This window comes from Halichoerus grypus, chromosome 2, assembly GCF_964656455.1.
Source record: "Halichoerus grypus chromosome 2, mHalGry1.hap1.1, whole genome shotgun sequence".
NCBI lineage: Eukaryota > Metazoa > Chordata > Mammalia > Carnivora > Phocidae > Halichoerus > Halichoerus grypus.
The window spans coordinates 145549494-145572242 of record NC_135713.1 but is presented as its reverse complement, the minus strand read 5'-3'; the positions used below and the strand labels follow the sequence as shown (position 1 = coordinate 145572242).

At 40.2% G+C, this 22749-nt stretch overlaps 1 protein-coding gene across 1 annotated transcript; it reads left to right on the top strand.

Moving 5' to 3' along the window:
* Positions 1-20681: 20681 nt before the first annotated feature.
* Positions 20682-22493, top strand: LOC118538478 (olfactory receptor 2V1-like). Its single transcript, XM_036096463.2, has one exon. The coding sequence runs from the start codon at positions 21029-21031 to the stop codon at positions 21983-21985; it is 957 nt and encodes a 318-aa protein (XP_035952356.2). The 5' UTR covers positions 20682-21028; the 3' UTR covers positions 21986-22493.
* Positions 22494-22749: the final 256 nt, after the last annotated feature.

The following is a 22749-nucleotide window of genomic DNA, read 5'->3' as shown; positions in this document are numbered from 1 at the left end:
TAGGATATAGTGTCCTTCCTCTTCTCTTAGTCTTTGCTTTAAAATCTAATTTGTCTGATATAAGGATTGCCATCCCAGCTTTCTTTTGGTGTCCATTAGCGTGGTAAATATTTTTCACCCCCTCACATTCAATCTGGAGTTGTCTTTGGGTCTAAAATGAATGTCTTGCAGACAGCATATCGATGGGTCTTGTTTTTTAATCCAATCTGATAGCCTGTGTCTTTTGAATGGGACATTTAGCCCATTTACATTCAGGGTAACTATTGAGAGATATAAATTTAGTGCCATTTTACTGCCTGTAAGGTAACTGTTATTATATATTGTCTGTGTTCCTTTCTGGTCTATGTTACTTTCGGGCTCTCTCTTTGCTTAGAGGACCCCTTTCAATACTTCGTGTAAGGCTGGTTTTGTGTTTGCAAATTCCTTTAGTTTTTGTTTGTCCTGGAAGCTTTTTATCTCTCCTTCTATTTTCAATGACAGCCTTGCTGGATATAGTATTCTTGGCTGCATATTTTTCTCATTTAGTGCTTTGAATATATCCTGCCAGTCCTTTCTGGCCTGCCAGGTCTCTGTGGATAGGTTTGTTGCCAATCTGATGTTTCTACCCTTGTAGGTTACAGATCTCTTGTCCTGAGCTTCTTTCAGGATCTTCTCTTTGTCTCTGAGACTCATACGTTTTACTATTAGATGTCAGGGTGTTGACCTACTTTTATTGATTTTGAGGGGGCTCTCTGTGCCTCTTGGATTTTGATGCCTGTTTCCTTCCCCAAATTAGGGAAGTTCTCTGCTATAATTTGCTCCAATATACCTTCTGCCCCTCTGTCTCTTTCTTCTTCTTCTGGGATCCCAATTATTCTAATATTGTTTCATCTTATGGTATCACTTATCTCTTGAATTCTGCCCTCATGATCCAGTAGTGCTTTATCTCTCCTTTTCTCAGCTTCTTTATTCTCCATCATTTGGTCTTCTATATCACTAATTCTCTCATCTGCCTTATTTATCCTAGCAGTTAGAGCCTCCATTTCTTATTGCACCTCCTTAATAGTCTTTTTGATTTCAACTTGGTTAGATTTTAGTTCTTTTATTTCTCTAGAAAGGATTTATCTAATATCTTCCATGCTTTTTTCAAACCCAGGTAGTATCTTTATAATCGTCATTCTGAACTCTAGTTCTGACAACTTACTAATGTCTGTATTGATTAGGTCCCTAGCAGTCGGTACTGCCTCTTGTTCTTTTTTTTTGAGGTGATTTTTTCCATCTTGTCATTTTGTCCAGAGGAGAATAGATGAATGAGAGAACAAAATGCTAACAGGGTAGCCATGGCCCCAGAAAAATATACACTAAACAAATCAGAAGAGACCTGAAACTCGGGGAAAAGAAAGGGAAAGAAAGAAAAAAAAAAAAAAAAGATAAAAAGAAAAAAAAGAATATGATCAAACCTCATCAGGCTGGTGAATAGATCAGTGCCACACACTAGATTTTGGGCATATTTTGGTCTGTTATAAGAAACTGCCTCCCAAAATTTTAAACGAAGAAAAGCTTATATAGGTACAAAAATAAGGGTAAATAGAATGAAGGGATGGAATATGGCTGTAAAGATGAAAATTATAAAAGATTTTATAAAAAGAATTGATAAGAACTTGGTTGAAAAAAGAAAGAAGAGAAATTTAAAGAAAAAAGGGAGAGAATGTGATCAGGCAGGAGACTAGAACAAAGCCATACACTAGAGATTTAGGGTATATTTTGGTCTGTTAAGAAGAAACTGTATCCCAAAATTTTAAAGAGAGAACAAGTTATATATATATACACTAAAAATAAGGTTAACTACAGTGAAGAGAGAGAATGTGACTCTAAAAATGAAAAATAAAAAAGATTTTTTAAAAAGGGATTGATAAGATGTTGGTTGAAAAGGGAAAAAGAAAAATTCAAAAAAAAGTAGAAAAAGAAAATGAAAAAAATTAACTTTGAAAGACTAAAGAATCATGGGGAAAAAAGCCATGAATTCTATGTGCTATATTCTCCTAGTGCTGGAGTTCTGCCGTTCTCACTGATCGGTAAACTTGGTCTTGGCTGGCTGTTCTCGCTGATCTTCTGGGGGAGGGGCCTGTTGCCGTGGTTCCCAAATGTCTTTGCCGGAGGCGGAATTGCCCCGCCCTTTCCTGGTCCAGGCTAAGTAATCTGCTCGGGTTTGTTCTCGGGAGCTTTTGTTCCCTGCAAGCTTTCCGTACAGCTTTGGAGGCGGAGAGTGAAAATGGCGGCCTCCCAGTCTCCGCCCCGGAGGAGCCGAGAACTCAGGGCCCCGCTTCTCAGTGCGCCCCCAGAGAAAAGCAGTCAGTCACTCCCGTCTCCCCAGTCTCTGGGCACACTCCGTGCTCACCCGGCCTGTGACCGCACGTTTCTATCTCTGGCACCCGACCCAGTGTGGAGTCTCCAAACCCAGCAGATCCCTGCGGTGCGCTCCCGCGCTGCTCCTCCTGTGGGAGGAAGGGGAGTCTCCCCGGATCTGCCGCTTGTTGGGTCCCTGCTGGAGGAGCAGTGGCCCAACTGTGCTGCGGATCACGGTTTATGACAACCCGGAGCTGAAAGCCCGCGCCTGGGCTCCGTCTCTGCAGCTGGCTTCCCTGCTCTGATACCTGGGAGCTCTGCCGTACTCAGGCACCCCCGGTCTTTCTGTGACCCCGAGGGTCCTGAGACCACACTGTCCCCCGAGGGTTCCACCCCCCCCCCCCCCCCCCCGCTTAGCCACTGGAGCGACGTCCCTCAGCGGAGCTGACTCTAAAAGTTCCGATTTTGTGCTCCGCGGCTCTATCACTTGCCAGAAGCGGCTGACGGAGGCCCCTCCCCATCGTCTATCCTCCCGAATATCTCCTCAGATTCACTTCTCCGCACATCCTACCTTCCAGAAAGTCGTCGCTTTTCTGTTCAGAGAGTTGCTGCTATTCTTTTCTTTGATCTCCTGTTGAGTTCGTAGGTGTTCAGAATGGTTTGATCCCTATCTAACTGAATTCTTGGGACCAGAAGAAATTAGGTCTCCTACTCCTCCACCATCTTGCTCCTCCTCCAAAGTATAAATTTTATAACACATAAATAAAAAGTTACAAACTGGGGCTCCTGGGTGGCTCAGCTGTTAAGCTTGTGACTTCGGCTCAGGTCATGTTCCCAGGGTCCTGGGATCGAGCCCTGCATCAGGCTCCCTGCTTGGCGGGAAGCCTGCTTTTCCCTCTGCCACTCCCTCTGCTTGTGTTCCTATTCTTGCTATCTCTTTCTGTGTCAAATAAATTAATAAAATCTTTAGGAAAAAAAGTTACAAACCTATAGTCCAATATTAATGGCTTTTATATTTACTTGTTACTTTACCAGAGTTTTCTCTTTATTTCTTCATAGGGCTTCAAGTTACTGTCTAGTATCCTTTCATTTCAGCCTGAATGACTCCTGTTAGCATTTCTTGTAGAGAATTTCTACAATGAACTAACTCTGTATTTGTTTGGTTCAGAATAGCAAAACGTTTTCTTCACTGTGAAGGATAGTTTATCATGATAGAGAAATCTTAGTTGATAGTTTTTTTTTTCTTTCAGTGGTTTATAATGGTCAGCCTACTCTTTTCTGGTCTCCATAGTTTCTGATGATAAATCTGATGTTAATCTTATTGTTCCCATGTACCTGATGATTTGTTTCTCTCTTGCAGCTTTCAAGACTCTCTTTGTCCTTGGATTCCAACAATTTGAATAAAATGGTCTCTGTATGGATCTTTTTGCATCTTGGAGTTCACTGAACTTCTTCAATGAATTGATTCATATCTTTTTTTCAAGTTTGAACAGCTTTCAACAATTATTTCTTTAATATCCTATTGCACCTTTTCTTCACTCTTTCTTAAATTTTCAAATACCTATGTTGCTATGTTTGATGGTGTCCCACAGAGATCTTAGGTTCTGTTCCTTATACTTCTTTTTTTCGTTCTGTGCCTTATACCTGATAATCTGAATTGACCTATCATTAAGTTGACATTTTTTTTATACTTTTTTATTCCTTTTCATGCTTTGTAATTTTTCATACAGTCCTGAACATTTTGAGTATTATGTGGTAACCCTATAAATCAAGTATTTCCCTTCTTAGGATTCATCTTATTGATTTCTTTCTTTTTAAAAATATTTTATTTATTTATTTGACAGAGAGAGACACAGCAAGAAAGGGAATGCAAGCAGGGGGAGTGGGAGAGGGAGAAGCAGGCTTTCTGCCAAGCAGGGAGCCCGATGAGTGGCTCAATCCCAGGACCCTGGGATCATGACCTGAGCTGAAGGCAGACTGAGCCACCCAGGTGCCCCGATTTATTTATTTCTATAGTTAATAAATCAATCAATTAATCTTTAGGATTTAGTTATTTGTTTATGAGTTCTATCTATTTTTGTGATGTCTGTATTTTTAATCTCTGCTTTCTAGCTTTAGAGAGATGGGAGGGCAGTGACACTAGTAACTACAATTCTTAGAACCTATAACAGGGAGATCACTTTAGACATTTTATTCCATTTAATTCTCACAACATATATTTGTAATGAACATCCTCATTCTCATTTTACACATGAGGAAACTGGGGTTCAGATTAGTCCCTTGCCCAAGGCCACATCTACATAAGATTCCCACCCAGCTCTGTCTGACTTCAAGGTCAAGTGTCTGTGCTATGCTACCTTTGTTTGTGTGAATTTCTAATATGAGAGAAAGTGAAGTGGGTGGGAGCTGACAGGAGAATGGGAGGAGGTGGTAAGTGCCAGAGACAGATGAACTCTTGGTCATAGTAGTTTGTTCAATCCTTAACCTCTTAGAGACTGCTTTGAATTTCAGTGGAGTTGAGCTCTGAGATCAAAAGGGTCAGTGTGATCTTGGATGGTTGCCTCCTTATTAGGCCAAGGTCCTAGGAGGAGGCAGAAAGGTACAGAGGGGTGATGGTCTGGAAGTCACTGAAAGATGCCCTTTGTTTACGTACAGTATTTAGTGGACATTCTCAAGGTGGGCCACAACACAGAACAAAAGCCAATATTTCCCATTTCCTTTTGGAATAGAGAGAGAGCCAATTCTTCCCAGGTTGACCCATAGAAATCCTCATTTTCTTCTCCTCCTTATTTTTTTAAAAAAGATTTTATTTATTTATTTGACAGAGAGACAGTGAGAGAGGGAACACAAGCAGGGGGAGTGGGAGAGGAAAGCAGGCTTCCTGCTGAGCAGGGAGCCTGATTCGGGGCTTAATCCCAGGACCCTGGGATCATGACCTGAGCCAAAGACAAATGCTTAATGACTGAGCCACCCAAGCACCCCTCTTCTCTTCCTTCTCCTGGGAAAGAGTTTGTTTGTTGGTATAGCTGAGATGAGCAGAGAACTTTGCAGGAGGCTCCTTTCCCTGGGAATTTAATTGCCAGAGACTGGGGACAGAGATGTGGCAGAGGAGGGGTCTCCAAGGATTTGTGAATATAGAAGCAACTTTCCTTAGTCCCAGCAGAGGAATAGAACAATGGGTAGCATGGAGGAGTGAGAGAATAAAATATCTCGCGTGAGATGTTCATCCTGGCCAAATGAGGGGTTTCATCCACAGGTAAGAGGTTCTTTTCTGAATCCCAGCAAGAGCCTCTCTTCTCCTGGTCCAGTTCACTGGCACATAGCCTTCCTTTTGGAGAAAATATATATGATCTCTCTGTGCTACAACTGTTGTTTCTGGACAGCTTTTTCTCATCCCCTGAAGATTCTGCCAGGGCTTTAGCATGAGGCTAACTCCTAGGTTTTGTGTGTGTATGTTCCTCCTTTCAGAGCCCATTTTCTTTCCATTTTAACCAATCTTAATGCATTTCTTCAAAACCTTTCCACAGCCCTTATGGAAGGCACCTGGTATCTCCTGCCTGTATAAGGGAAGTGCCCCAAGCACCTCGGTCAACTCCCATTTTCACAGGATGGGAGAGATTCTGGAGGAGTTCTGACCACACAAGTCTTTATTTTTTTGAAACTTTGCTCCTCTAAGAGAATGTCCTTTTTCCATTTCAGTCCCATTTCCTTCTAAGGAGATGGAGATTCACTGACATCCATTGCAGACCCAACTGACTGACTAGAGCAGCCCTCCCTTGGTGATGAAGTTTGTTTTCCAAGGACATAGGGCTCCAGACTCCTGATCTGCCCCCCTCACTCTCTAGCACTTCCTGGTGTCATTGATTACATGGCTTCAGGTAAGGTTTTTCCCTCTATGTGTCTTATATTTCCCCTCTCTGTTATCATATGCTTAAAGTGTTTGTTCACTCACAAATACCTTTGCCATTACTATTTCTCTTGAGGTACAGACCTCTTGTGTGGTTAGATTTTGTTTCTGGAATGTTGTTTTGCCTCCTAATTCTTTATTCTATGGGTAGAATTAGAGATGACCTCAGGGTTGTTTCATCCAACCTGTATGTTGCTGCTTGGGAGACCAAGACCCAGGAGAGGAAGTGAATTTCTCAAGGTCTCACCACAGATTTTTGGAAGGAAGGGCACTGTTTTGTCTTTTCAAGTCTAGAGAGGATGTGACAATGGTTGGACCATCTGAAACTGGCCCCCTAGGTTGCCATGAAAGCTATCTGTCCCTGATGACATCTGGCCGTTAGATTTTTTTTTTATTTAAATTCAATTAGCCAACTTATAGTACATCATTAGTTTCAGATGTAGTGTTCAATAATTTATCAGTTTCATATAACACCCAGTGCTCATCACAGCACGTGCCCTCCTAATGCCTCTTTAATGCTGTTAGATTTTGAATGAGAATGAAGTCATCTCCTGTTGACCAACAACATGTGCCTATATTTCTGACTCTTGGGAAAAATTTTCTGCTTGCTGCTCCTCCACACCTTATACATATTATTCCATGTGGATATTTTCTCCTATACTCCTTCTTTTGAAGGACAGTTACGGCCCTGCAGTTATTTTGAAAAGCATGCTCTGGTGTGTTTATTCCCTTTTCTTCCCATTCCACAGTTTTGTTTCTCTTTGAGAAAGTTGGCACAGGTTTGACTTTTTCCCTTTCTCCTAAAGGGCTCCTTGACAAAATTCTAAAGTGCAGCTCTGCAGGAGTCTCTTATACATAGCCTAGGGCTCTGGCTAGACTGATCTGAGAGATATAGAAGGACCTTCCTGCCCTAATATCTCCCACATTTGCCCAACTGAAACTATATGGTAAAGCTTTGTCAGGAGAAATTTGCATCTGAATTGGTAGCAAGGTCTTAGATTACATGGATTGGTGACTTTTTCATTTGCAAAGATTAGTTTATCTGATCAATTGCTTAAAAAACATTGCCGGTCAATAGAGGCATCTGATAGGAGTCAGAGTAAACAATGTCCCGGTTCCCTTTCAACCTGAAACTTCTGATTTCCAATGCAATGTGCTTTAAAAAAAAAAACAAAAACTTCCCTCCTCATTTACAGTCTTACCACATTTGTACAGAGCATAAGTTTTGGAGTGTAGACTTCATAATTGCTGTCACTTTGTATTGGATACTTACTATGTGCCAGGCACTAAAGTAGGGGCTTTTACATGCATTATCTCATTTTATCCTCACAGCCATTATAGATGATGAATCTGGGGCTCAGAATGATTAAGGAACCTGCCCAAGATCAGGCAGCTGGTTGCCCATCACCTGTTTGGACATCACAGCTGCTTTTTAGTAATTTCTCCCCTTCTTAGGTCCCCGCATCTCTCCACCATCCTGTGAACATCCTTAGACCTGCTCCTTCACTTAACAGTGAAAATGGCCATCATTTATTGAGCTTTTTCTGGGTGAACTATGCAAATGTCTGGTGTTTTTGAACACATGAACTCATTTAATCTTTATAAACACTCTGGAAGGTGATCATTTTTATCCTCATTTTGCAGATGAGATGAAAGCTTCAGTTAGCACTTGCTCAAAGCTATTAATTGGCTGAATCTTAGTTCTTAACTATGACCCAGTGATGTATAAAGTCCCAACTTCTCAACCTGGCATTCAGGACCAGGATCCCTCCACAGCTTCCCTCTGTGGGCCTGCTACTTAGCCAATGTGCTGGACTTGCCTTCCCCATCAATACTGTGCTTTCTTCTCTTTGCCTCAGGCTCTACTTTGTCCCTATTCTTGATTATCTAATCAGCTTCTGTTTAGCCTCAGATGTTCCAATTATCCTTCAGGACCTAGGGAGTCACTCCCATTTCCATCAAAAAAATGATGATTTCTAATCAGGTGTGCATAGGTAATATGGAACATGCAGGAACCACACTGAATGAAGGCTTCATGCTCAATAAAGACACCATAAGGTTGAGAAATTCATCTCAAAAATGTAAATACCACCACCATATAAGTAACTTCAATTCAACAATAAAAAAGTAGAGTCTTTCCACTTTTTAGAGAAATATAATGAAGACAATGGACTTTCTACCCAGAATTATGCACATAAGCATCAGATTTTCAGACATTTCAGAGTTCATAGTCCCCCACATTAGTAACCTTTGAGGTTCTGTTGATCCAACAAGCAGCAGCTTAACTCATTCTAGACACCAAGCACTTTAAAGAGTTGTGATCACAGATGGAGAGGGAATTGATGGAAGAGTGCAGGTTTCAGAGGTGGGAAGAGAGAATCAGCAGGAGTTTCAGCTCCCAGGAGGAGACTTTATTCCCAGCACCTAGCAGAGTGCCTGGCACATAGGAGGTGCTCAATAAATATCTGTTGAATGAATGAAGTATTAGGGAAGTTGCTCCATGCAGATGGGGTGATGTGAATCCAAGCATAGGGTCTAGCTGGTGGAAACATGAATGGAATTTGGCATATTAAGATGAAGAGGAAAGACAGGACATGCCTGGAATGTTTGGGTATTCGGTTTGGCCTTGCAGGTTTTTACATGGAACCCTTGTCCCGTGGGAGAGGGAACATGTTCCAGTGGTGGGAGAGGAAGCTGGGAAGGGTCAGGCCATATCTGTTGTCTCTGTGCATATTTGGAGCACCTGTTTCTGGGGTCTGAAGGGCCAGGAGCAGCTATGGGAAGACCTTGATGGGGCAGGACTTCTAAAGAAAGTTAAAGGGGTTTGCAGGCATTGTGGTCTGCTCCGGTCTTTCCCAACAGGATGGGAGAGTCAGAGATCCTGGGCTCTCACATCCTCCAGAGTCCCAGAAGTCAGAGAGCTCATTGTGGCATTGGCAACAGGAGTGCTCTGCCCCTCTGCCTGGCTGCCCGCTTCATTCAGGTGCTCCTGGTGTGTCTGTCCCTCATCCCACCTGTGTTGTTGCCTTTCCCCTGATCCTTCCCTCTTAGCATCTGTGTTCTCTCTCACCATGTCTGTGTCCCCTGCCCTCTATTGCATTGTCTTTGTTTTCTTACTTTTGGTCTCTTCTGGGGCAATAACTCTTGTGACCGTCTAACATTTTCCTTCTTCGTTTTTCTCCATTTTATCACATCTCTTTATCTTGTCTCCTTTTCCTTGACATCTTCCCATTACTCCTTTCATCTCTCCCTTCCTCCCTTCATCTCCTGTTAATGTTGCTCTCTTTCTAATCCCCTGCCCTTTCTCTCATGCCTCGCTGCATTCTGTGCAGTCACTCTGTGAGGTCTACTGTCATGCCCTAGGTTGGGACTCTCAATCTGCTCTAAGTGCTATGACTGCGGTGCATATGGCCGGGTAGCTTTGGCAACAGAGATGCCCTGCAACACCCCCATTAGTGACATTGAGACTAGTGTACAATCAGTGTTACTTTTTCTGTAAAAGAAAGTTTAAAAATATGAATTTATTACTTTTGCTTGAAAAAATCCTAGTTTGTACTTGTATAGGTTTCTTTAAATGTTATGCTACAAAGGAAGGTGAAAGAGAAAAGATCTTCCAGGTACATCAGTTATCTGCTCATATAACAATCTTCACTTAAATTCAAGGAATACATGAAGACATTCTTGCCAAAAATTCAAATATTACAGATCAAGGTAGAGTCGCTCTTTGACCGTAATCCCCTCTCAATCCTAACCCTCTCTGCAGGGTAACTACTGTTATCATACTCTGTGTCCTTCAGCAATTTATGTGTATTTGTTTCTCATATTCCTGCCTGCCCACACTTAATATTACCAAACTATATCAACTTGATGGGTAAAAATTTGTATTTCTGCCTTTATTTGATTTTATTCAGTTGTTGGGGGGGGGACTATGAACTCTGAAATGTATGTATTAAATACTTACTTGGATTTTCCTTTCTGATAATTACTGCTCATTTTATCTATCATTTTTCTTATTGATTTATGGGTATTCTTTATATATTTTAATATGAAAAGAATATGAATTCTTTTCTAGTATGTATTTTATAGAACACTACCTCTGAAACAAATAATACACTATATGTTAATTGAATTGAATTTAAATAAAAAATAAAACACTCTATTGTAAATACTTATTATCAATATGATATATATTTTGTTCATTCTTTATGCCTTATTTAATAAATCCATTTCTATTCCAAGGTCATAAAGACATTTTCCTATATTCTTTCTAATAATATTATGTCTTTCAGTTAGTTCTTTAATCCGCCAGGAAATTATTTATGTGTGTGGGATATAGTAGAGATTTAATTTTTTTTCAAAACATGTGAGCAAAAAACAAACAAACAAAAACCATGTGAGCTATTATCTGTAACCACTTATAGAATAGCCCTTTTTTCACACAGATTTTAAATTCTATTATTATATCAGATTGTAAATTTTCTCACACATGTAGCTCTGATTCTGGACTTAATTCTGTTCTGTTGTTCAATTTGCCTGTTCCTTCACCAATACCATTCTCTTTATATTTTGATAACTGATGAGGCAGTTTTAGTTTTTACTCTAATCTGTTGGACATCGTCTTTTCAAAATTATCTCAGCTATTTGTTCAGCAAATATTTATCAGAGCACTTACAACATGTTATGTGTGCATGTTGGTTCTCATTTTGTCAATTTCCACGACAAATGCTCTTGGACATCATTTCCACATTATATTTATGCATTCATTTAAAGTTTCTTATTACCTCACATAGTGTAAAGTTCAAGAGGTACAAAATCATATACCCAAAAAACCATTTTTTCTATCCCAGATCCCTGCAATCTTTTTTTTTTTTTTTTAAAGATTTTATTTATTTATTTGACAGAGAAAGACACAGCGAGAGAGGGAACACAAACGGGGAGTGGGAGAGGGAGAAGCAGGCTTCCCGCCGAGCAGGAAGCCTGATGCGGGACTCGATCCAGGGACTCCAGGATCATGACCTGAGCCGAAGGCAGTCGCTTAACCAACTGAGCCACCCAGGCGCCCCCAGATCCCTGCAATCTTATTTAAGATTCTTTCCTCTGAGGCAAACAGTGTTACTAGTTATGCTAGTTTCTAGTTTCACTAGTTCACTTATGTTTCATTCCAGAGATTTTATTTATAGATATACAGATATATGTATATACATACACATTTCTTTTTATATGTATATATGTAAAATGTAATATTACATGATATATACCATGATATAATATAGTATAATTATATAATTATAACATGTAACATAATTCATGTCATCACATAAATATAATTATGGCATATAATTAGGGCACAAACTATATAGTATGTTATATAACATAGTATATATTCAGTTACATTATATATGCTATTCTACTATGCTTTTTTCACAGAACAATAAAATTTGGAGAGAATTCTATATCAACACATAAAAAGCAATGTCATTCTGTTTCTATTATTCATTGTTTATTCAACCTTTCCTCTGTTGATAGATAATTAGATCATTTGCAATTTTTCTACTATAAACAAATCTATACTAAACCACCTTGACTATGTGTCATTTCACATATGTTCAAGTATATCTGTAAGATGAATTCCTGTAAGTAGAACTGCTTAGTCAAAAGGTATTTTTATTTTTTAAAAAGTTCCATTTTTGGAATACTCCTTTTTCTATATCATTTCATTCTTGTTTCATGTTTATAATATCTTTCCTTATCTCATTCAACACTGAGTAGAATTTTTAAAATTTTGGTTTCTCTGAAGAGTCTCTTTTTTCATCTATTTTGTTTTGCTGGATATCCTTCCCTTTGAAGAGGGAAACTTTTTTCAGATGTATGCTGACCCTCAGTTGTCTACTCATATTAAAATATAGGGTATTAAAAATCAAATTGGGTGCTCTGAGCATGTGGGTAGAGTATACTAATCATGGCTTTGCTTTGAATGAAATGACCAGGCTTTCATTTTATTATTTTTTAAACATCCAAAGTCAGTATCTATAAATGTTTCCTGGGCCAGTCAGATTCTTGGATTGAGTGAGAGGTTCATTTATTTTCTTCTATTTTCCCACATATTCCAGGGAACACATCTGGGTCCCAGGAGATGCATTAGGGCAAATTAGCAATTTGGGTTTGCCCTTCTGTTGGAAAGGGTACTTTGTGGTCTATGTTCATAGGTGTCTTTTTTTTTTTTGCTTTTTCCTTCACCCCTGTTCAATTTCTACTGACTTGTGTGTCAGTTTCAATTTTATCTTGTGCGTTCAGCTTCCAGCTACCCCAAATTTGTCTAATACAGATTCTGTTTCTGATCTCAATCTTGTTAGTGCTTTTGGGTGACTTCTGAGAGAATGACTCTGCTTTGCCATTTCCAAACTGCAAGTGTCTTTTTTTTAATATATTACAAATTTATTTTTTAATTTTTTTTATTAACATATAATGTATTATTTGTTTCAGGGGTACAGGTCTGTGATTCATCAGTCTTACACAATTCACAGCACTCACCATGGTACATACCCTCCCAATGTCTGTCACCCAGCCACCCCATCCCTCCCACACCGCTCCACTCCAGCAACCCTCAGTTTGTTTATCCATTCATCTGTTGATGGACATCTAGGCTCTTTCCATTGTTTGTCTATTATGGCCATTGCTGCTCTAAACTTTGGGGTGCATGTGCCCATTCGGATCACTAAATTTGTATCTTTGGGGTAAATACCCAGTAGTGCAATTGCTGGATTGTATGGTAGCTCTATTTTCAACTTTTTGAAGAACCTCCATACTGTTTTCCAGAGTGGCTGCACCAGCTTGCATTCCCACCAACAGTGTAGGAGGGTTCCCCTTTCTCCGCATCCCCGCCAACATCTGTCATTTCCTGACTTGTTAATTTTAGCCATTCTGACTGGTGTGAGGTGGTATCTCCTTGAGGTTTTGATTTGGATTTCCCCGATGCCGAGCGATGCTGAGCACTTTTTCATGTGTCTGTTGGCCATTTGGATGTCTTCTTTGCAGAAATGTCTATTCATGTTTCTGCCCATTTCTTGACTTGATTATTTGCTGTTGAGTTTGAGAAGTTCTTAATAGATTTTGGATACTAGCCCTTTATCTGATATGTCATTTGCAAATATCTTCTCCCATTCTGTCGGTTGTCTTTTGGTTTTGTTGACTGTTTCCTTTGCTGTGCAGAAGATTTTTATCTTGATGAAGTCCCAATAGTTCATTTTTGCCCTTGCCTCCCTTGCCTTTGGCGATGTTTCTAGGAAGAAGTTGCTGCAGCTGAGGTCAAAGAGGTTGCTGCCTGTGTTCTCCTCTAGGATTTTGATGGACTCCTGTCTCACATTTAGGTCTTTCAGCCATTTTGAGTCTATTCTTGTGTGTGGTGTAAGGAAATGGTCCAGTTTCCTTCTTCTGCATGTGGCTGTCCAATTTTCCCAACACCATTTGTTGAAGAGACTGTCTTTTTTCCATTGGACATACTTTCCTGCTTTGTCAAAGATTCGGTGACCATAGAGTTGAGGGTCCATTTCTGGGCTCTCTATTGTGTTCCATTGATCTATGTGTCTGTTTTTGTGCCAGTACCATACTGTCTTGATGATTACAGCTTTGTAATAGAGCTTGAAGTCCGGAATTGTGATGCCACCAGCTTTGCTTTTCTTTTTCAACATTCCTCTGGCTATTCGGGGTCTTTTCTGGTTCCATACAAATTTTAGGATTATTTATTCCATTTCTTTGAAAAAAGTTGATGGTATTTTGATAAGGATTGCATTGAATGTGTAGATTGCTCTAGGTAGCATTGACATCTTCACAATATTTGTTCTTCCAATCCATGAGCATGGAACGTTTTTCCATTTCTTTGTGTCTTCCTCAATTTCTTTCATGAGTTTCTATAGTTTTCTCAGTACAGATTCTTTGCCTCTTTGGTTAGATTTATTCCTAGGTATCTTATGGTTTTGGGTGCAATTGTAAATGGGATCCAAGCCTTAATTTCTCTTTCTTCTGTCTTCTTGTTGGTGTATAGAAATGCAACTTATTTCTGTGCATTGATTTTATATCCTGCCACTTTATTGAATTCCTGTATGAGTTCTAGCAGTTTTGGGGTGCAGTCTTTTGAGTTTTCCACATAAAGGATCATATCATCTGCAAAAAGTGAGAGTTTCACTTCTTCTTTGCCAATTTGGATGCCTTTTATTTCTTTTTGTTGTCTGATGCTGAGGCTAGGACTTCTAGTACTATGTTGAATAGCAGTAGTGAAAGTGGACATCCCTGCCATGTTCCTGACCTTATGGGAAAAGCTCTGAGTTATTCCCCATTGAGTATGATATTTGCTGTGGGTTTTTCATAGATGGCTTTTATGATATTGAGGTATGTACCCTTTATCCCTATACTGTGAAGAGTTTTAATCAAGAAAGGAGTGTTGTCAAATGCTTTTTCTGCATCTATTGAGAGGATCATATGGTTCTTATTCTTTCTTTTATTAATGTATTGCATCAGATTGATTGATTTGCAGATGTTGAACCAACTTTGCAGGCAAGGAATAAATCCCACTTGGTCATGGTGAATAATCCTTTTAATGTAGTGTTGGATCCTATTGGCTAGTATTTTGGTGAGAATTTTTGTATCCATGTTCATCAGGGATATTGGTCTGTAGTTCTCCCTTTTGATGGGGTCTTTGTCTGATTTTGGGATCAAGGTAATGCTGGCCTCATAAAATGGGTTTGGAAATTTTCCTTCCATTTCTATTTTTTGGAACAGTTTCAGAAGAATAGGTACTAATTTTTCTTTAAATGTTTGGTAGAATTCCCCTGGGAAGCCATCTGGCCCTGGGCTTTTGTTTGTTGGGAGATTTTTGATGACTGCTTCAATTTCCTTAGTGGTTATAGGTCTGTTCAGGTTTTCTATTTCTTCCTGGTTCAGTTTTGGTAGTTGATACATCTCTAGGAATGCATCCATTTCTTCCAGGTTATCTAATTTGCTGGCATAGAGTTGCTCATAATATGTTCTTAGAATTGTTTGTATTTCTTTGGTGTTGGTTGTGATCTCTCCTCTCTCATTCATGATTTTGTTGATTTGGGTCATTTCTCTTTTCTTTTTGATAAGTCTGGCCAGGGGTTTATCAGTCTTGTTAATTCTTTCAAAGAACCAGCTCCTAGTTTCGTTGATCTGTTCTACTGTTCTTTTAGTTTCTATTTCATTGATTTCTGCTCTGATCTTTATTATTTCTCTTCTCCTGCTTGGTTTAGGCTTTATTTGCTGTTCTTTCTCCAGCTCCTTTAGGTGTAGGGTTAGGTTGTGTACTTGAGACCTTTCTTGTTTCTTGAGAAATGCTTGTATTCCTATATACTTTCCTCTTAGGACTGCCTTTGCTGCATCCCAAAGATTTTGAATAGTTGTGTTTTCATTTTCATTGGTTTCCATGAATTTTTTAAATTCTTCTTTAATTTCCTGGTTGACCCATTCATTCTTTAGTAGGATGCTTTTTAGGCTCCATGTATTTGAGTTTTTTCCGACTTTCCTCTTGTGATTGAGTTCTAGTTTCAAAGCATTGTGGTCCAAAAATAAGCAGGGAATGATCCTAACCTTTTGGTACCGGTTGAGACCAATTTGTGACCCAGGATGTGATCTATTCTGGAGAATATTCCATGGGCACTAGAGAAGAATGTGTATTCCATTGCTTTGGGATGGAATGTTCTGAATATGTCTGTGAAGTCCATTTGGTCCAGTGTGTCATTTAAAGTCTTTATTTCCTTGTTGATCTTTTGCTTAGATGATCTGTCCATTTCAGTGAGGGGGGTGTTAAAGTCCCCCACTATTACTGTGTTGTTGTCAATGTGTTTCTTTGCCTTTGTTATTAATTGCCTTATATAATTGGCTGCTCCCATGTTAGGGGCATAGATATTTACAACTGTTAGATCTTCTTGTTGGATAGACCCTTTAAGTATGATGCAGTATTTTTCTTCATCTCTTATTATAGTCTTTGGTTTAAAATCTAATTTGTCTGATATAAGGATTGCCACCCCAGCTTTCTTTTGGTGCCCATTAGCATGGTAAATGGTTTTCCACGCCCTCACTTTCAATCTGGGGGTGTCTTTGGGTCTAAAATGAGTCTCTTGCAGACAGCATATCGATGGGTCTTGTTTTTTAATCCAATCTGATAGCCTGTGTCTTTTGATTGGGGCTCAGCCCATTTACATTCAGGGTAACTGTTGAAAGATAGGAATTAATGCCATTGTATTGCCTGTAAGGTGACTGTTACTATATATTGTCTGTGTTCCTTTCTCCTCTATGTTGCTTTTAGGCTCTCTCTTTGCTTAGAGGACCCCTTTCAATATTTCTTGTAGGGCTGGTTTGTGTTTGCAAATTCCTTTAGTTTTTGTTTGTCCTGGAAGCTTTTTATCTCTCCTTCTATTTTCAATGACAGCCTAACTGGATATAGTATTCTTGGCTGCATATTTTTCTCATTTAGTGCTCTGAATATATCATGCCAGTCCTTTCTGGCCTGCCACGACTCTGTGGATAGGTCTGTTGCCAATCTAATGTTTCTACCATTGTAGGTTACAGATCTCTTCTCCTGAGCTGCTTTCAGGATTTTCTCTTTGTTTCTGAGACTTGTGAGTTTTACTATTAGATGTCAGGGTGTTGACCTACTTTTATTGATTTTGAGGGGGGTTCTCTGTGCCTCCTGGATTTTGATGCTTGTTTCCTTCCCCAAATTAGGGAAGTTCTCTGCTATAATTTGCTCCAATATACCTTCTGCCCCTCTCTCTGTTTCTTCTTCTTCTGGGATCCCAATTATTCTAATGTTGTTTCGCTTTATGGTATCACTTATCTCTCGAATTCTCCCCTCATGATCTAGTAGTTATTATCGCTCTTTTTCTCAGTTTCTTTTTTCTCCATCATTTGGTCTTCTATATCACTAATTCTCTCCTCTGCCTCATTTAACCTAGCAGTTAGAACCTCCATTTTTTATTGCACCTCATTAATAACCTTTTGGATTTTGACTTGGTTAGATTTTAGTTCTTTAATTTCTCCAGAAAGGGATTCTCTAGTATCTTCTATGTTTTTTTCAAGCCCAGCTAGTATCTTTATAATCGTCATTCTGAACTCTAGTTCCAACATCTTACTAATGTCTGTATTGATTAGGTCCCTGGCAGTCAGTACTGCCTCTTGTTCTTTTTTTTGAGTTGATTTTTTCTGTCTTGTCTTTTTGTCCAGAGGAGAATAGATGAGAGAACAAAATGTGAAAGGGTAACAATGACCCCAGAAAAATATACACTAAACGAATCAGAAGAGACCTGAAACCAGGGGGAAAGAAAGAGAAAAAAAATATGAGCAGGATGGTGAATAGAACAGAGCCACACACTAGATTTTGGGCATATTTTGGTCTGTTAGAAGAAATTGCCTCCCAAAATTTTAAAGAATGAAAAACTTATATGTATACAACAATAAGAGTCAATACAATGAAGGGATGGAATATGACTGTAAAGATGAAAATTTAAAAAGATTTTAAAGAAGGAATTGATAAGATAAAAAGTTGGTTGGAAAAAAACTTTTTTAAATTTAAAAAAAAGAGAGAATATGACCAGGTGGGAGACTAGGACAATGTCATACACTAGATTTAGGGGCTACTTTGGTCTGTTAGAAGAAAGTGTATCCCAATTTTAAAGAAAGAAAAACTTATATATATATATATATATGTGTGTGTATATATATATATATATATATATATATATATATATATATATATACACACACACACACACACACAAAAATAATGTTAAATACGATGAAGGGATAGAATATGACTGTAAACATGAAAATTAAAAAAGATTTTAAAAAAGGAATTGATAAGATGTTGGTTGAAAAAGGAAAGAAGAAAAATTCAACTAAAAAATAGAAAAAGATAAAAATAAAGGAAATTAAAAATTAACTTTGGAAGACTAAAGAATCATGGGGAAAAAGCCATGAATTCTATGTGCTGTATTCCCCTAGCACTGGGGTTTTGCTGTCTCGTTGATTGGTAAACTTGGTCTTGGCTGGCTGTTCTCACTGATCTTCTGGGGGAGGGGCCTGTTACAGTGATTCTCAAATGTCTTTGCCGGAGGCGGAATTGCCCCACCCTTGCCAGGGGCTGGGCTAGGTAATCTGCTTGGGTTTGCTCTCGGGAGCTTTTGTTCCCTGCAAGCTTTCCGTATAGCTTTGGAGGATGAGAGTGAAAATGGCGGCTTCCCAATCTCTGCCCTAGAGGAGCCAAGAACTCAGGGCCCCGCTCCTCAGTGAGCCCCCAGAGAAAAGCAGTCAATCACTCCCATCTCCCTAGTCTCCAGCCACACTTTGTGCTCACCCGGCCTGTGACCGAGCATTTCAATCTCTGGCACACAACCCCGTTTGGAGTCTCTAAACCCAGCAGATTCCTGCAGTGCACAGCTGCGCCACTCCTCCCGGGGGAAGAAGGGGAGTCTCCCCGCAGTCTGCCACTTGTTGGGTCCCTGCTTGAAGATCAGTGGCCTGACTGTGCCACGGATCACGGTTTATGGCAACCCTGAAAATAGAGCCCACTCCTCGGCTCTGTCTATGCAGCCGGCTTCCCCGCTCCAATACCTGGGAGCTCTGCCACACTCAGGCACCCCCGGTCTTACTGTGACCCCGAGCGTCCTGAGACCACACTGTCCCAGTGAGGGTTCCACCCCACACTTAGCCACTAGAGCGACATCCCTCAGTGGAGCAGACTTCTAAAAGTTCTGATTTTGTGCTCTGCTGCTCTATCACTTGCTGGTAGCCAGCTGATGCAGGCTCCCTCCCCCCATATTCTACCTTCCCATATATCACCTCAGATTCACTTCTCCACATGTCCTAACTTCCAGAAAGTGGTTGCTTTTCTGCTCATAGAATTGCTGCTATTCTTTTCTTCAATCTCCTATTGAGTTTGTAGGTGTTCAGTATGGTTTGATCCCTATCCAGCTGAATTCCTGTGACCAGACGAAATTTAGGTCTCCTACTCCTCTGCCATCTTGCTCCTCCTCCCAAACTGCAAGTGTCTTACTGAGATTTTAATTGGGATCACATGGATTTTTATAGATTAATTTTGGAAAGAATTTGCATCCTTTTAGTGTTGAGCCTATACATCCAATATGCATAGCTTTCTTCAGGCCCTCTTTTAGGTCAGCTAGTAATGTTTTATAATTTTTTACATTGGGGTTCTTTCCTAGGTACTTTAGATATTTGTTGCAATTGTGAATATTATTTCTACTACTTTTACTAATTGGTTAGTAGTATTATGTGAGAAAGCTGCTTATTTTTGAATGTTGATCCTATATGCAGTATAACCTTGCTTTAAAAATTAAATTATGTTTCCAAATGTTACTTGGTTTAGAATAAACTCTTTAAGTTTCTCTTAAGAAGAAGAATTTCTAACAAAGTTGCGGGCTGTTGTTGATGATGTTTTAATTCCTAGGACTTTCTTCACATAGCTGAGAAGCAAATTTTGTTTATTTATTGCTGAAGTGGGCACTGTTTCTGTCTCTGCTAGGAATTGGGCTGTTCTCTAGTCAATATAGAAAATGTGTAAAATACAAAGAAACTGGGAAGGGGGGAGAATCCTTAATCCCACTACTAGAAGAGACCACACTGATAATATCTTTGCACATTTTCTCCTAGATTTCCTAGTCTTTAGAAATTCTATAAAATACCCAGTATATATAACTATTTTGTTTAGAATCTATTAAAAATATCATAAATATTGGGTGCCTGGGTGGCTCAGTCATTAAGCAGCTGCCTTCAGCTCAGGTCATGATCCCAGGATCCTGGGATTGAGTCCCACATTGGGCTCCCTGCTCAGCGGGAAGCCTGCTTCTCCCTCTCCCACTCCCCCTGCTTGTGTTCCTGCTCTCGCTGTCTCTGTCTCTGTCAAATAAATAAAATCTTTAAAAAATATATCATTAATATCCAATTGAGTACATATTGTTTTATCATGTGTTTGGACCATAATTTGCTTAGTTTTTTCCCTTTGTCTTTGGCATTTGAATTGCCCTCAGTTTCCCACTTACAAAGCTTTTTAGGAAATACTCTAAACTTTCATATATCAAAAGAAAGAAAATTAGTAAGCTTCTTTCTGTCTCAGTTTCCCCACTTGTGAAATCAAGATAATGATGAATGTTCCAGGGCAGTTATGAGGATTATATGTGAAGATGTGGCAGAGTGTTCTTCATAATGCCTGGCACATAAAATATGCTCAAGTAATGTCAGCTTTTGTCATTTCTAATCTACTAGGCATTACTTATGTTATCACCTTTAATCTTTACTATCACCCTATAAGATCACATTGCTATCTTATTTTAAGATAAGGAAACTGAAGTTCAAAATGTTTGCATAGGTGCCCAGTTTACACAGTTGGTACATGTCTTTGCTGCTTTAGTACTTTTCCCTGAAAAAACAAATTCTTGAGGGATGCCAGCCTAGAGCTTTGTAGGACTAGAGAACAGCCCAATTCCTAGCAGAGGCAGAAACAGTGCCCACTTCAGCAATAAACAGCTCAAAATTTGCTTCTCAGCTATGTGAAGAAAGTCCTAGGAATTAAAACATCATCAACAACAGCCCGCATCTTTGTTAGAAATTCTTTTTCTTAAGAGAAACTTAGAGTTAACTCTAAACAAAGTAACAATTAAAGAGGACAACACATTGGGCAAAGTTTTGATGTCCTCAGTATTGTGGCACTAAACATACATCTCCTGTTTCCAGATCCCAACCCTTCATCTGGCACATCCCTCTGTAGGAGCAATGGTTTGGGTGGGAAACCAGACTCTCATCTCCCACTTCATCCTTCTGGGCCTTTTCACCCACTCGCCACTGCACCTCTTTCTCTTTTCCACCATCATGGTCATGTTCCTGGTGGCCCTCTCTGGCAATGGGCTCATGATCCTCCTCATCAACATCGACTCCCGCCTGCACAGCCCCATGTACTTCTTCCTCAGCTGGCTGTCACTCATGGACCTCATGCTCATCTCCACCATTGTGCCACGGATGGCCACTGACTTCCTCCTAGGCCGTGGCTCCATCTCCTTCACAGGCTGTGGGCTCCAGATCCTCTTCTTCCTCACCCTCCTGGGGGATGAATGCTTCCTGCTGGCCTTTATGGCCTATGACCGCTATGTGGCCATCAGCAACCCATTGAGGTACTCAGTGGTCATGAGCCGCCGTGTCTGCTGGCTCATGGTGGCAGGGTCCTGGCTCTTTGGCTTGGTGGATGGACTGATCCAGGCCATCTTCACCCTTCGCTTCCCTTACTGTGGCTCTCAGGAGATCGACCACTTCTTCTGTGAGGTCCCTGCCATACTGAAGTTGGCCTGTGCTGACACCTCCCTGTATGAGACCATGATCTATGTCTGTTGCATCTTAATGCTGCTCCTGCCCTTCTCTGTCATCTCCGCCTCCTACCTGCGGATCCTGGTAGCTGTGCTCCACATCCATTCTGCTGAAGGTCGTCAGAAAGCCTTTGCTACCTGCTCCTCTCACATGGCAGTGGTTTCTCTCTTCTATGGGGCTGCCATGATCACCTACATGCGGCCTCAAGCCTACCACTCCTCCAAGCAGGACAAGGTGGTCTCAGCCTTCTATACGATGATCACCCCTATGCTCAACCCACTCATCTACAGCCTGAGGAACCAGGAAGTGGCTGGGGCTCTCAGAAAACTCCTGGGGAGGTGTCCCTGTGGTGGGGGGGCAGGTCTAGGTTGACATTGGCACCTGTGGATGTGGGTTCTGGGGTCTGGGAACTTGAATTAGCTTCTGTAGTTTGACTGGAAGAGAAACAGATGTGCCGTACTGAAAATAAGTCATTCCTTGACCAGAGTTCATGAGATTAACACATTAATTCAATCAAGAATGTCCATGCTGAGTATGGATAGTGTAGAAGGAAGGCTGCACCAATGGGGTTAAAAGAATAGGAGACACAGAGCATACGTCCCACAGAGTTAGCAGGTGACAGGTTTCAGCTGTTTACCTCTGCAGGAATTGCCAACAACTGAGGAAAACACCTTGCTCAAGTTGTGCTTCTCCTATGGCTAGTTGATACAGGATATAAAGGCTTGGTTACCTTCCCTCAGTTTGACCCTGAATGTCCATCCCAGCTCCAGGACTCCCTGTAATATCTGAAGCATTACAGACTACATATCCCTGTATCCAATTTTGCTTCCTTATCTTTCTGTACCATGAGTTCAATCCTTACAGCACTCTTTAATAAACCTTCCAACATGTAAAACTTGTCTCAGTCTGCTTCCCGGAAACCTAACCTGTGACACATGGAAATGAAAGAATGATGCACAAGTTTGCTAGATATGTTCATGTACATGTGGTCAAAATAAAATGTGGACACAGAAAACTTTGTTGCTTGGTGGCATCAGAGGGAAGTCAGAAAGTTTCCTGAAGACACATAAGACAAGTTTAATGCAGGGGTGGCAAATGCAAATACCAACACTTCCAGACAGGGGGGTGTCAATGAG

Coding starts and splice junctions, on each gene's coding strand:
- LOC118538478 (XM_036096463.2), top strand. CDS start 21,029: ATGGTTTGGGTGGGAAACCAGACTCTCATCTCCCACTTCATCCTTCTG.